General features: G+C 35.3%; 1 protein-coding gene across 5 annotated transcripts in view; it reads left to right on the top strand.

Moving 5' to 3' along the window:
* The window catches only part of CNOT6 (CCR4-NOT transcription complex subunit 6), a 66,812-nt gene extending 52,318 nt beyond the window's left edge, over positions 1-14,494 (top strand). For 3 of the 5 annotated variants that reach the window (XM_030844838.3, XM_030844835.3, XM_030844839.3), the window contains 8 exons: positions 553-657; positions 740-808; positions 1,806-1,963; positions 2,769-2,923; positions 3,672-3,826; positions 4,749-4,979; positions 8,053-8,255; positions 10,410-14,494. In XM_030844838.3, coding sequence (XP_030700698.1) covers positions 553-657; positions 740-808; positions 1,806-1,963; positions 2,769-2,923; positions 3,672-3,826; positions 4,749-4,979; positions 8,053-8,255; positions 10,410-10,622 — 1,289 coding nt within the window. In that variant the 3' untranslated portion in view covers positions 10,623-14,494. The remainder of the gene's footprint in view (positions 1-552; positions 658-739; positions 809-1,805; positions 1,964-2,768; positions 2,924-3,671; positions 3,827-4,748; positions 4,980-8,052; positions 8,256-10,409) is intronic. The other 2 variants (XM_030844836.3, XM_030844837.3) reach the window with 2 other exon arrangements.
* Positions 14,495-15,271: the final 777 nt, after the last annotated feature.

The following is a 15,271-nucleotide window of genomic DNA, read 5'->3' as shown; positions in this document are numbered from 1 at the left end:
TGGCTTAATCTTAAACCAGGTCTGTCCCATCCTGTTACTTTATTCATTAGAATTTTAAAAAATCTAAGTGCTAGACAGCATTTGTCATTAGGATGTTTTCTTATTAACTTTGTAGCGTTCTTAAATTTTGATTCTGTGATTCATTATATTGGTTCTCACCTTTCCTTTGCCTAGTCCTTCTTCCAACTCTTCCCCAATCCAGTTTTACTCTCTTTTGATCATTATGAAAGTGTTGATGAGGCAGGGTCAGATGCAGAGCACTATTAGATATCTTCTAGATTGACATCAGTACATTAATAATCATTTTTTGGATACTTCTGTAGAATGTGGTATGAATCTTTTTTATTCTTCACATCAAAAGCTGAAAAAAAATAATATTCTAGTTTGGTATGTTGAGTTAATATAGTTTTTTATATACAGTTATATATGGTTAATATATATAGTTAATATACATTGTTATAGATGATCTGATAATTTTGGTATATTTTTCAGTTTTGAAATATTTTAGTATTTGTCTTGGTTTCATTTTACCTATTTAAAAAACATTTCCAGGAAATCCACTTACCCAGGATATATTGAACCTCTATCTGGAACCAGATGGAACAAGAAGGCTACTGAACTATTTGCTTGATAATTTGGCAGGTACTGCAAAAAGAAGTAAGTGGTCATTTGATTAAACCATTTTTTTTAGAAAGACATGTAAGAATATTGTTTAATTTTGTGTTTTATATTCAACTAGTTTCAACAGAACAACCACCTCCAAGATCTTGGATTATGTTACAAGAACCAGACAGAACACGGCCAACTGGTTGGTAGCCTAATTATTTAAATCTTATTTTTACTTTTTCTTTGTAAACCTAATAGTATTGTTGGTATGCTTTAGATTTTGGGCAGTGTTACAGTAGAATGCTTAAGGTTGATTTGGTTTGGGAGATAATAACGAAGACTTGATTACCTGGCCTCTTTACTATGCTACGGAAAGTTTGGTATAAAGCAGTACTTCTCAACCAGAGGCGATTTTATGCCCCAGAAGACATTTGGCAATGCCTGGAGATATTTTTTGATTGTTAACAACTGGTAGAAGTGCTCTTGGCATCTTGTGGCTAGAGATCAGAGGTGCTGCTGTTGAGGAACTCTGCTCTAAAGTATTGATCAAATTCAGTTATAATAAATACATGAAAATCTTTCTATACTGTAAGTTTCCAAACTGTACTGTGTTCCAGATGTATTTGATAATACAAAAGTTTAAGATAGCCAAAACACCTACTTAAAAGAGAAATTGAACTAATGACCTCTAATCTCCTTTTAAAATTGTATGAAAATAGTTTGAGCACTTCTGTGATGTGTGCAACAGGATTTGGTCTATAATACCCCTTTTCTTTCATGTGAATTAATAGTAGTTGCTCTGTAGAAGAAAAGTAGAGATGCCTGTTAAGAAAACTACCTGTCGGGTTTCCACATTCTACATTAACAATAGTTGAAGTGGTGGAGGGAACATAGAAATGAGGAGCCCTGGTCTTAGAGGCTGAAGGACTTAAGATCGTATTCTGTTAGTTTTTGAACCTTCTGTGTGTACCTCTGTAGCAGGAAACACATTATTTATTTATATTATAATTTGTTCACGTATCTGTCCTTCATTTATTTTCTAACATTACTTATGCCATGTCTGGCATATAGTAGTTTTTCAGTGAATATATATTGAATAAATAAAGTCAAACTTAGCATTTAAGTGAAAACTATTGAAATTAATTATGTTTTTTTTTTTCTGCCACGTGTGTGAATAAGTAAAGTTATCTTTCCTACAGCCTTGTTTTCTGTCATGTGCTATAATGTTCTTTGTGATAAATATGCGACCCGGCAGTTATATGGCTACTGTCCATCATGGGCACTAAATTGGGACTACAGGAAAAAGGCCATTATTCAAGAAATCTTGAGTTGCAATGCTGATGTCATAAGTCTTCAGGTAAGTCATCAGAAGAGCACTTGTTTAAATTGCAGAAATGCCCCAACATTGATCAAGCAAGGAACAGCTTGGGAACGCATTACACTGACACATATGAAGTCCTAGCTTTAGCAGTTATTAAAATATGGACTTTTTCTGTATTTAGTGAATTCTGGGAGCATTCACTGCCTGCTGTGCTTTGTAGCAGTGTGCTGCCAAATTAAGCAGATGGGTTAAGCTGGGTTTTAAGTGTTTGCTATGACAGCTAAATGTTTACTTTTTCCGCCCTGATGCTCCTGTACACTATTTTTTAATTGGGTGACAATGTTACTAAAATTGTAACACTATCAAGGTATAATTTTGCTTTACTACCAGTGGTAATTGAATAGTTAGGTCAAAGTAGAAAGGGCATTGAACCTGGTGCACAGTAACTGAGTTCTCAGTCCAACTCTCATAATAACTTACATGACCTTGGGCAAGTCACTCTCCTTGTGGTGTGAAATTTGATCTGTGGAGTTCCTGTTACCTCTCTGATTTTTGTTCTACGCCAATTCTAAAATATAAGGAAAAATATATGCATAGGGGTATATGTCTTTCTATTCTTTACTCCTAAACAATAAAGAATTAACCTTATCAACTGGTACCTGTAAAATGACAGGTAGGTGTTCTGATTGGTTTCAGATAAATTACATCGAAAAAATGTAATTCTTCATTCTGCAGATCAGTCCTTTGAAATTCTTTTAAGTTCTTAAACTGTACATATAAAGGTAATGCATAGGACTGATTTTTGTCTTATGAAATAACTCTGCTATTTACAATTTTTCAGGAGGTTGAAACAGAACAGTATTACAGTTTTTTTCTGGTAGAACTGAAAGAACGTGGCTATAATGGATTCTTTAGTCCTAAATCTAGAGCTAGGACAATGTCAGAACAAGAAAGAAAACATGTTGATGGCTGTGCAATATTCTTTAAGACAGAAAAGTAAGTCATCTTCTTTCTTCCTTTCTTTTCTTTTTTTTTTTTTTTTTGCTGAGCCACGTGGCATGCAGAATCTTAGTTTCCAGACCAGGCATCGAACCTTGCCTCCTGCAGTGGAAGTGCAGAGTCCTAACTACTGGACTGCCAGGGAATTCCCAGTCATCTTATTTCTTAAAAAGAAAACTTTCTCTGTTTGCAGGATGGGGGCCAAGGGAATGGAAATTAGTTGGCAAATAAGAGAATGAGGCGTTTCATTATTACTCAAGAAAACAGTACTGTTGACTTAGAGGGTTTTGTTTTGATTCATCAGAAATAGTGTTTTGGAGGGCATGTTGAAAGTGCTGCTGTTTCTTCAGGTGTTTGCTAGGGTTTAACTCCAGTTGTTACTTGAAACACCTTGTAATTGCATTCCCTCTGGGATGGTGGAGAGATTCTTAAGCGTGTACTTAGGAAGAGAATTATTTTAAAATTATAAGATGGAATTTTCCAATGTGAAACCTAAACAGAAGATGACTACATTTTCTTAAGTTGTAAAAGTTTATCAAAATGTTATTTGTATCCGTAACAGACTGAGAACAACTTAAATGGACATGGGAAGCTTGGTGTTAAGTGTGGATTATTATTTTCCATAATGTAATTTACATGCCATCATATCTGTTAAGGAAGTTGGGGAAAATTGCATTTTCCACAAAGCTAATGTCTTGGTATTCTCAGTTTTATATTTGTGTGTGTGTGTTTGTTTTTGTTTTAGATTTACTTTGGTTCAGAAACACACTGTTGAATTTAATCAGCTAGCAATGGCAAATTCAGAAGGGTCTGAAGCTATGCTGAATAGAGTCATGACAAAAGATAACATTGGAGTTGCTGTACTGCTAGAACTTCGAAAGGAATTGATTGAAATGTCATGTGAGTGACTTTTCCACTTCCTATGAAATTGACCTCCAAAATTTAATAGAAAACAAAAAATTTGTTACATATTAATAGTCTTGTCTAACACCTGAAGAAACTCAGAATTTAAATCTTAGATTCTAAAACCTTATATCCATTTATCTCTACCGCAAAGCTCAAGATGAGGAAGCATTGCCCAGAAAACTATGTCAAATCTTAAAAGGCTTAAAGCCAAAGGAAAAAAACAGCTTTCTTTTCTCCTCAAGAATTTTTCACATAAAATGCTGAAGTGTAAATATTAGTTAAAATGACTGCTCAGAGAGAAGAACTCCATACACTTACATAATTTCTTGGCAACAGGGATATTCTGTATGCTGACTTCTCTTCCTGACCTTTTTAGTCATTATTTTAAAGGTCTTGAGTTTTGGAGAAATGGACCACTTATTTCAAATTAAATGTGTGTTTAGAGTGACCTTCATGCTACGAACTGAAACTTCTGTCACTTGAGGAACAGTTGGAAATGGGGATATTTAATCTGAGGGATAGAAAGATGAAAGATGGAACTTAATGACTATCTTAAACATATCTTAAGAAAAAGGGTGTCAATTTAATTTTATGATGCTCAATTTAGGACATCTAGAAGACCAGAAGTTTTAAGGAGATGGAACTATTTAAAAATCAAGCTGTCCCAAATAGAATGGGCTGTCTCTGTTCAAGTAGTGAATACCCTATTCTGGAAGTACTCAACCGAGAGGTTAGATGTCTATTTCTCAGGTTTGTTGTAGGGTAGATTCAGTCATCAGGTGGGAGATTGTTAACTAAATTTTAGACTTCTTTATTATTCCCAAGATTCTGAGATATTACTTGCTTTCAGACCCTGTGAGCATATATGGGGTTATGGACAGGTTTTGTTTGTTTCTTTTCTTTTTGTCTAATATAGCTGGAAAGCCACATCTTGGAACAGAAAAACAACTTATTCTCGTGGCTAATGCTCATATGCACTGGGACCCTGAATACTCTGATGTGAAGTTGGTTCAAACAATGATGTTCCTCTCAGAAGTGAAGAACATCATTGATAAAGCCTCGAGAAGCCTCCAGTCCAGTGCATTGGGAGAATTTGGAACTATTCCACTGGTGTTGTGTGCAGATCTTAATTCTTTGCCGGACTCTGGTAAAAACAAAACAAAACAAAACAATGCTATTTTATATAGAATGCTTACTGACTTAAAATGTTTTTGTAATGTGTTGTTTCTTATAATTCCAAATTTAGTCAAAATGAAAATTCAATTTATAGTGGCAGCTATGAATCAGGTTAAAAAAAATGTGTTGTGGAGTAGGGGAACCATTTTGAAAATGAAATGGTATTATGAAAAACCTCAGGAGGAAGGATGTTAATCATCTTCAGTAAACACGTAGGTGATAACTTGAAGTAACTTATTAAAGAATATATAATTGTATTTCATTATCCCCAGGTTATATGTAATGCACACTCTGAAAAGGTTATTAAGACAGACTCTTTGGGATTCCAGCATGTGGTAATAAAATCCAGTTTAAATTTGACCGTATATTAAAGGATCTCCAGTTTTGATGGGCTTGATTAGAAAAATACACCTCAGGTGGAAATTGAGATTTTTTTTTATTTACACAGATCAGGCAAGTGATTTTAACAAAAAAAGATCAAGAATCTTGATTTTTAATCACAAAGTAGAAGAATACAGAAAGCCTTATTCTTAAATACTTTTCCATAGTTAGTACAGTGAGTAAAAGCCATAGTCCTTGTAATATCAAACTAAGTATTTCTTTTTGTCTTTTGGCTCCTTGTTTATACTTTCTCACATACATACACAAGAATACTTTTCCTTGGACTTACATGCATGCAAGAATGCGCACATTCACACATACACACATTCACACGCTCGGAGTGGTTAAATTCAGTAGCACATCACTGCTATCACAATAGATGAGAGAATAGATAATAAGTTAGAAACTATGTTAAAATTCGTTTTCAGGGCTTCCCTGGTGGCGCAGTTGAGAGTCCTCCTGCTGATGCAGGGGACACAGGTTCGTGCCCCGGTCCGGGAAGATCCCACATGCCACGGAGCGGCTGGGCCCGTGAGCCATGGCCGCTGAGCCTGCGCGTCCGGAGCCTGTTCTCCGCAACGGGAGTGGCCACAACAGTGAGAAGGCCCCGTACCGCAAAAAAAAAAAAAAAAAAAAAAAAAAAAAAAAATTCGGGGAAATAAAGGTGTCTAAGATCCATAATTCTTCTTTCAAAGCCATCTGGGGATTACCGGCAATTTCTCTACATGCCTTGCATCCTCGTTTTAGCTACAAAGTATCTGAGGGGCCAAGAGAGACTCTTGTCAAATAATGCAGATCTTAGGACCTATTTCCATGTTGCAAAATACAGTATTTTAATAGCAAACACATGGGAAAATGTCCAGTCTTGTTAACTAATTAAATGAAAGTTAAATATTTGCAGAACCCATCGTATGCTTCGCATATTGGAAAAATACTGTCCAGGGATGCTGAAGTTGCTCTGTAACTCTTTCAGAGTTGGCTCTGTGTGTGTGTGTGTGTGTGTGTGTGTACATTTTTCATTTTCACCAAGAACTTTATTGAACAGCGTATTCACCGTTTTGTTCTACTACGTTCTGCCATTTTTCAGGCAACTTCATAATTCCATCTTCCCAAAACTTTTTATCTTTTTGAGCAAAGAACTGTTCCAGGTGCCTTTTACAGTCTTCCAGGGAATTGAAATTTTTTCCATTAAGAGAATTTTGTAAAGACTGAAATCAATGGAAATCCGAAGGTGCAATGCCTATTGAATATGGCTGATGAATGAGAACTTCCCAGCCAAGCTGTAACAGTTTTTGCCTGGCCATCAAAGAAACATGCGGTCTTGCATTATCCTGATGGAAGATTATGCGTTTTCTGTTGACTAATTCCAGACGCTTTTTGTCGAGTGCTGCTTTCAGTTGGTCTAATTGAGAGCAGTACTTGTTGGAATTTAATCGTTTGGTTTTCCGGAAGGAGCTTATAATAGAGGACTCCCTTCCAATCCCACTATATATACATATCATCTTCTTTGAATGAAGACCGGCCTTTGGTGTGGTTGGTGATAGTTCATTTTGCTTGCCCCACAATCTTTTCCATTCCACATGGTTGTACAGTATCCACTTTTCATCAGCCATCACAATTTGTTTTAAAAACGGAACATTTTCATTATATTTCGGTAGAGAATCGCACGCGGAAGTTGGTCAAGAAGGTTTTTTTCACTTATGTGGAACCCAAAAATCAAAGCAATTAACATAACCAAGCTGGTGCAGATGATTTTCAACGCTTGATTTGGATATTTTGAGTATGTTGGCTATCTCTCGCGTGGTACAGCGTTGATTGTTCTCAATTAATGTCTCTATTTGATTGCTATCAACTTCAACTGATCTACCCGACTGTGGAGCATTAAACATTGAGAAATCTGCAGCACGAAACTTTGCAAACTACTTTTGACACGTTCAGTCAGTCACGGCACCTTCTCCATACACTGCACAAATTTTTTTGCGTTTCAGTTGCATTTTTAACTTTGTTTAAATAGTAAGGCATAATATGCTGAAAACGTTGCTTTTTTTCTTCCATCTTCAGTATTAAAATGGCTACACAAAAATTCACCAATTTTGAGAAGTTTCTTTTTAAATGCACACTGATATGACTGCTGTCACAATCTAACAAAATTGTTTCGAATGAACTTAAGTGCTACTGGAGCCATCTTACGGAAAACACTGAAAGAACTTTTTGGCCAACCCAATGTATATTTAGGCACGATGAATCCTAATCTTGGTATTTTATACTAAGCATAGCAGAAACCTACATACTAAGATGTTGATTATAGTATTCTTTTTTTTTTTAAGGTAGAAATAACATGAATTTAAAAAAATAAGGAACTAGCTTAACAAATACTATACATCAGCCCAGTTGTATTATGCAATCATTAAAAAAAAATAATTGAGAAGACATATGAACATCAGTTCATGTGATACAGTATAGAATATTCAGTATACTATGATTAAAACCATGTAAAAATGGGTTTATACAAGTTTTGGCAAATGTGAAAAACAGTGAAACATTTTAGAAAGTGGGAATATGTGTGATTTAAAACTTTACTACCGAATTATGTTTTTAGTTATGTGTTGTACACTGTGTATTATACTTGACAGTGCAAAAAGTACATTTTATTTTCATTATAGGTGTTGTGGAATATTTGAGCACTGGTGGAGTAGAAACAAATCATAAAGACTTTAAGGAACTGAGATATAATGAAAGTCTTACAAACTTCAGCTGTAATGGGAAAAATGGGACAACCAATGGAAGGATCACTCATGGTTTCAAGTTAAAGAGTGCCTATGAGAGTGGCCTGATGCCTTACACAAATTACACGTTTGATTTTAAGGTGAGTTTTGAGATAATAAACTTTTAAAGCCTTCATTTCTTTAAAGTGTCTTATAACTTTATGATGGCTTTAAATGTTAATGCTCAGAATGGAATTAAGCCATCTCGAACTAGTTGACAGCAGCATTCTTTTATTACCGGCCTCTCCCATTGTGGAGCACAGGCTCCGGATGCACAGGCTCAGCGGCCATGGCTCACGGGCCTAGCCGCTCCGCGGCAGGTGGGATCTTACCGGATTGGGGCACGAACCCGTGTCCCCTGCATCAGCAGGCAGACTCTCAACCACTGTGCCACCAGGGAAGCCCTCTTTTATTACTTTTAATGTAGAATTCCATGTGATTAGAGTCCCATCCGTACTTTATAGATACCTATTAGAATCATTTCCAAGGTAAGAAATCAGATGAAATAATGATAGTAAATCCTGAGTTAACTGTCACCTTTTTGGGGCAATTTTTTTTTTTTATAGGCTCATTACTAACAGCTGGATATGCAGGGCCATCATATTTAATTTGCTGTCAAATTTGTTCCATCTCTATTTCAGTTTAACTGAAACTGTACTACTTGAGAACCAAAATGTCTTTTATTATTAGCCATTTTAAAATTTCTAATATATATATTATTTATATGCCTTGTTACACAATTAATGGATTACAATATGGAGCCTTTTCCTTAGTAATTCTCCTCATTTTTATTATCTGTGGTTGTTTAGGACTTGTGTTCAACTGTCCTTTTTAGCCACCTTTTGCATTTACGCTCTCTAAAATCCTAATTTTCCATTTCTAACCTGCTGAGAAAATAATCATTCAGGTTAGATTGTCTATTAGAATAGTGTAAATACTTGTGTTAACTGGTTCTTAATTTTAGAGGGGAGGTTGTTTAGACTCCTTTGAGAAACTGTTGAAAACTGACAATTTTTTTTTATTTGGCTTTGGAGGATCCACAGTACTGTAGATAATGATTTAACCCTGGGAACAGATGAGTGTGTAGAGTTGAAGAGAGACTGGAGTAGACTGGGGAAAACTAACATGTAAATGACAGTAACCAGAGAGGTGGAAAACCAGGACAGTATAGGAACTTAAATGCAAGGAAAGAAAGCCTTTCTAGGGAAAGAGGTGTGTGTGTTAAGCTTCAGAAAGATATTGATAAGAGTTGTTTCACTTGAGAGCTAGTAGTCAGAGAAACTAGAATATGATGAGTTGGAGAATAACTGAGCAATGAGGTAGGAAAAACCAACTTTTAGATTCTTATTTCAAGCAGGTTGATTGAAGAAGAGGTGAGGGTGATAACTAAAAGGTGGGAGAGATTAGGGATTTTTTTTTTTTCCTCTTGTTCCTGTTCCTGATAGAAAGTTAGGAAGAAGACTCTTGAACATGCTTAAATGTTCTTGGCCAGGAGCATGTAAAGGAGAGTCTGAAGTTATAGGGAGGAAGGGAGCAAACCAAGAGTAACCTAGCTGTGTGCCAGGTGCTGTGTCTGGGTACTGTTGAGGTTGTTGAGAGCAGAGACAGCCTGGCCCTCGTGGAATCATGTTCTGGTGGGAGAGATAGATCTCAACCACACAAATGAGTATATAGTTACACCTTGGGGGAGTGCGTTAGCAAGGGAAAAGAATCAGAGGTGGTAGGAGCTATTAAGTGGGTGAGGGCAGGATTCAGGAAGGCCTTGGGAAAGTGATTAAACTTGGCACTTGAAGGTTGAGAAGGAGTTAGCCAGTTGACAAGTAGAAGAAAGTGTTCCAGACATGTGTGGAGGCCCTGGGGCAGGAAAGAGCTTGGCGCCTACAAGGAATGTACCCACTTCACACCGCACCTCCCTACTCCCCAAAAAGGGCCAGTATGGCAGTGGAGTAGTGAGCAAGGAAAAGTGTCACAAATTAAGTTAGGAAAGAGAAGCAGAGGCCCTATCATGAAGGATTCTTTAGGTCTTGTTAAAGATTTTGAAAAGATCCAGATAGGAGGAAGAATGATTATCATCCCTAAACTTTCTTCATTCTCACATTTGGGGTTGCCATTTGGTTTATGTAGTATTGCCTTTTCCTACAGGCTAATAAGTTTCTTTGTTTGACTCTAAGGATATGTCTTGAAAGTTCTCAGTGTTCAAGTGTTATCTTATGTGGGGCCTTGTCTTTTTTTTCTTTTTGCCTTCTGTTTTTCAGGGTATAATTGACTACATCTTCTATTCTAAACCTCAGCTGAACACTTTAGGCATCCTGGGACCTCTGGACCACCATTGGCTAGTTGAGAACAATATCAGCGGCTGCCCACACCCACTCATCCCCTCTGACCACTTCTCACTTTTTGCACAACTGGAGCTCTTACTGCCTTTCCTGCCCCAAGTTAACGGCATTCACCTTCCTGGCAGGAGGTAGTCAAGTACCTTCAGAGGATGACCTCAGTTTCACTCGTAAACTCGTAAAAAATCTGAATATAGGGGAGTGAGGTATGGCCACTAGGGATTTTTTTTCCTTAATGATGATTTGAGTTTTCAATCTGATTATTTGATAAGGATATAGTATGAAAGCCAGGTGCTAGCAAACAGACAAATTCTGAGCCCGATATGCTTTATATACTGTTAGACAGGGACTGGTGTGTTTGCACCTATCTTTAATTTGTTACAAGTAATTTTCCTGTTTCTTCTATCCAATATAATATTTTCATGCCTTGAAATAGGAAAATGTTTGAACAGCATATTCTCTTTGCACAGAAATCTGTAGCACTACTTTTTTGAGGCCAGTAATAACATCCAGAGATCATTCTTCCATACTTTACTCCCTCCTTTTTCAGACTTGTTTGTAAAATATAGAATTTAAATTTAGCCTTTATGATTGTATATGATCCACAGAAGACCTGATTTATGAAATTTTGTACTAAAAAAATCAGATTTGGAAATGATTGTATTGTAATCTAAGGCTAAGTTTTTTTTACCTGTTTCATGTGTTATAAAGGCCAGCTTGTAAAAGAAGTTGCAACAGACTTTCTCTGCTGATGATTTGCACTGTTAGGGTTTTGTTAGCCCTTTTGTACTACTTTGTTTTTAAATTGAGAACATTGCTCTTTAAATCTAAATCTGTTTAAAGTTTAGGACATTTTCTTGGACCAGAGGCAACTTACCCATGAATTCCTGGGTTTTTACAAAAAACTATCTACCAGGACAGATAAGCTGAGCAGTGAATGATCTGTAGGCATTATGGACTGAATGTAATGGTTGATATATGTACATTCTGATATTTTTAAATCCTCAGCTTTTTTAAGTTACAGAATTACAGCTGCTTAGGGACAGCTTCTTAACTCCTTTTTGAGACACTTCCTGTCCTATCTCCACTGTGCCTGCCTGAATTTGTTCTCACCAAGCACTGCCTGTGCATGCAGAGAAAATCTGTGCATCCTCTTTTATATTTTTAAATACTGTTTAACATTTGTCAGAGTTTTATGAAAATGCTTTTGTATGGGCTGTGGCTTTTTTTCCATTGTGAAGCATTGAATATCACATTTTGGAACATGTTCATAGGGTGGGTCCCTGGGTCTTTACTCACCAGACCCAAGCACTGCTTCTTGGTGTCATTGCACAGTGCTGTTCATCACCCAGAGTACTAGTATCATGTGAATTCTTTTTGTTTTCTATGTATTCCTTAGTTTCCATGTTTTTTAGAAATCATTCCTTTAAAAAAGAAGTAATTTTCCATTTATGAAGCAGTATAAAATAAATGAGATGTATTTTCAAAACAGGTCCCTAAGACAATACTTCAGATCATTTTAAAAGTGACTAAGTCATTTTAACATGTCAACCAAGATAAAAGTTATATTATACCTTGTATTTTGCCCATAGTGCTGTTAGTAGAGATTAAAGCCAGCTCTAACTTTGCAAAGTTAACTCCTATATGTTCTGTTCTCATTCATTCATTCTCTCAAAAAAATCAAATGAATTCACAGGGAACTTGGTCTAACTGCTTTTGTTTCAACTGCAGGCAGGGGAGCAAAAGGACACCATGTATGTGAGCATTAAGAAAAGAAATTGTTGAATGTTAGTAACAGTTTTTATACAGAGAGTGAGTCATTTTGGATAATGACTTAAAATTTTATGAAAAATGTTTAGCACTTAAATGTGCTTATTCTGTTTTTAAGAGAAAATAAAATCTCATACTGTTTAAGTAAATGATTCTTTTTTTTTTTTTTCTTTTTCTTTAAAAAAAAAGAAAAAATTCTCCAAAAGGTTTTGATCTTGAATCTTTGTCTGGGACCTGGTTTTTCCTTTGAAGTTTTTTTTTTTTTTTTTTTTTAAACATTTTGTTGTGATGGTTTTTTATTTTTTGCTTTTTGTTTTAAGTTGTGCTGGCACCGAACACATCCAGTTTATAGTCAGTACATTGGAAAGCTGGTATTACTGATATAGAACCAATGCATAACTTTTATGGGGTTTCTTTTTGGGTTTTTTGTTTTGTTTGTAAAGTGTGAATAAAAGGTGTGTTTACTCATTTATCCTAAACACTGTGTTGGTAATGTGCATCATGACAATTTCCAGCAAGGGCAAGCTGGAGCTGGTTGGACTGATGAGATGAAGGAAACTGCTTTTCTTATGATCTGCATTATATAATAACAGGTCCAGAGAGCTTTATGGAAGGGGAAGGGGAGAAGCACTTACTCTGTTTATGGAGGATATATTCTTTTCATAGATGCTGGAACTAGAGTGCACTTGTTAGATGCTAAAGGTTTGAGCTTTACATAAAATGTTTTCATCTGTGTTTGTTACTGTCTACAAAATATTTGAATTTGGGGGCAGCATAGTAAGATATAATGGCCTGTTACATCTTGAAAATATTTGTTCTTGCCTCTTCTAGGCAGACTGCATTCTGTGGCAGACTACCTTCTGTGGGTCAGTTTGAACAGCTTCTCCACCTTATTAGATAGTGATAAATTGAACCAAGAGTGTAGATTTACAACTGTAACCTTTAAAAGAGAGAAAAATATTTTAAGTCTACAGGGAATAAATGGTCACACCAAAATAGACTGATAAGCAAGATTTTGTGTTTTAAGTATCTTCTGTGTCCTGAATAATTTCCAATAATCCGTACTCCCTAAAATGCAATAAAAACTAGTATGTTTTCACAGTATAGGTTTTCTTCAAAAATTCTGTAACAAATATATTTAATGTGGTGTTGCCATAATGTAATTTCAGTATTCTTACTGGATAAATCCATTTTATGAATGTTTTACAGAAAATTCGGGGTATATTTTCTGTTTTTAATGATCAGAAATTTGGAGGCGCTCAGTTCCTTGTAAATCTCTTGAAGTACAGTTTACTGTATTAGTGATAATTATTTATGCTTTAAGAATTTAAACAATGTTCATCAAAATTAATTTATGGCATAATTTAAACTAAAGTTGTAGAAATAAATTGTTGATTGCAACTTTAATAGTCCTAGAAGATAGGCAGGGAACATCTCCAAGAAATGTGCTTTTATTTTTACTTGATTTGGTGACAGCCAGGAAAACTTATTTTGAGTTAGCACTTTGAAACCTAAGGACATTATTAAATTGGGTAGAATGCACTTCTAAATGTTGAAATTAAAATTTCAAAGCTCTTAAAAGATTTCCGGTTTTCAATAATAAACTCCAATTTTAGTATTCCATTTTTTACTATTTAAACTTATAGAATTCGTTTCCATAGTGACTTTTAAGGTTTTGGGGTCATGCTATATAAGTATAAAAGCCAACCTAAGCAAAGCAGTTATAGCAATTTGCTCTTTTAATGAACCAATAAGAATACCCGGTACAAATGCTGCAGATATTTCAAAGAAAACCTTTAGCAAGTGTTTCTCCCCTACTTGTAAACAGTATTTTGAGATGTTCACTTTGCTCTTCTTTTTGGTTACATAAATTTTAGTAACCAGTATGTTGAAGTAGTGTTTAAAATAGAATATCTAGTCTTTATTTACAATACATTAAATTGTGTAATGCACTGGACTAAGTTTTGTTTACCATTCATGTAACAAAACCCAGCACATTATCTGCACTAAGCTCAAAGAATGTCCCATTTGCCTAGGCAGCTCTTCGATAAGGGTAATGGGAAACTGAATATGACATATGGACTGGTGGTAACAAGGGCTTTTACTCTTCTTTTCAGTGGAACCTTCTTGGTCAAATTGTAACTAGCTAGTATTATATTTATATACAGGGTCTCTTTTCTTTACCGATGTATTTTCCTACTCATAGTCAACCAATAAATTCAATTACCTGTTTCAAATATTTTTAAAGTGTAATTTGTATAGCTGTAGTATTGAGGTTTGAGAAAATATGTGTTAATCAGCAAACCACCTATTTAAAATTCTGAGTCATCTGGGACAGGGTTATAACTCACCCTTTGAAAGGGAAGAGTGAACGGGGACAGTGCTATGATATAGGGAGATGGTGTAAACTTAAGGATCTCCTTATTGGCTGTGGTATTCTGTATAACACTCATATCTTTGCCAAAGTTCAATTTTATATTTAGGCAACTGATGATCCTTTTGTATTTAGGATTTTTTTTGTTGTTACCATGTACCTCATAGTATAAGAAATGGGCTCATGTGTCTTTCATCCTTTGGAAGGAGGTTGACATATTTTGAATAAATGCTTTTAATACAGTAGCAAACATTGTATTGGTGGGGTTATATTAATTCATTAAATGTTTTAATTGTTACATGTATAGTTTGTTGTATATATAAACTTTAAAATTGTCTGACTTCCCAACTCTTCAGAGCATTGAGTCTATTTTTAGAAACTACTTCTTTAACAAATAAATGTAAATTTTTATATAGATGCTGGAAAAAAAATCCTTTAAAATCACAGCACAATTAGATAAAATGAATGTTTGCTGAGATGTCCAGTTTTTAAAGTAGGCATTTTCTACCTAATCCTTAATATATAATTTTATCTCTCTAACAGAAGTCTTGTTCTTCCTTATGATTGCCAAAAAAATGTTGTAGAAGTTAATGAAATATGCCCATATTTATAAATTCTAGTTCTGTAGAGGAACAAGTAT

Source organism: Globicephala melas, chromosome 3 (genome assembly GCF_963455315.2).
Source record: "Globicephala melas chromosome 3, mGloMel1.2, whole genome shotgun sequence".
In the NCBI taxonomy this organism is placed as follows: domain Eukaryota; kingdom Metazoa; phylum Chordata; class Mammalia; order Artiodactyla; family Delphinidae; genus Globicephala; species Globicephala melas.
The sequence above is the reverse complement of the archived record's forward strand: the minus strand, read 5'-3'. Positions and strand labels throughout refer to the sequence as shown.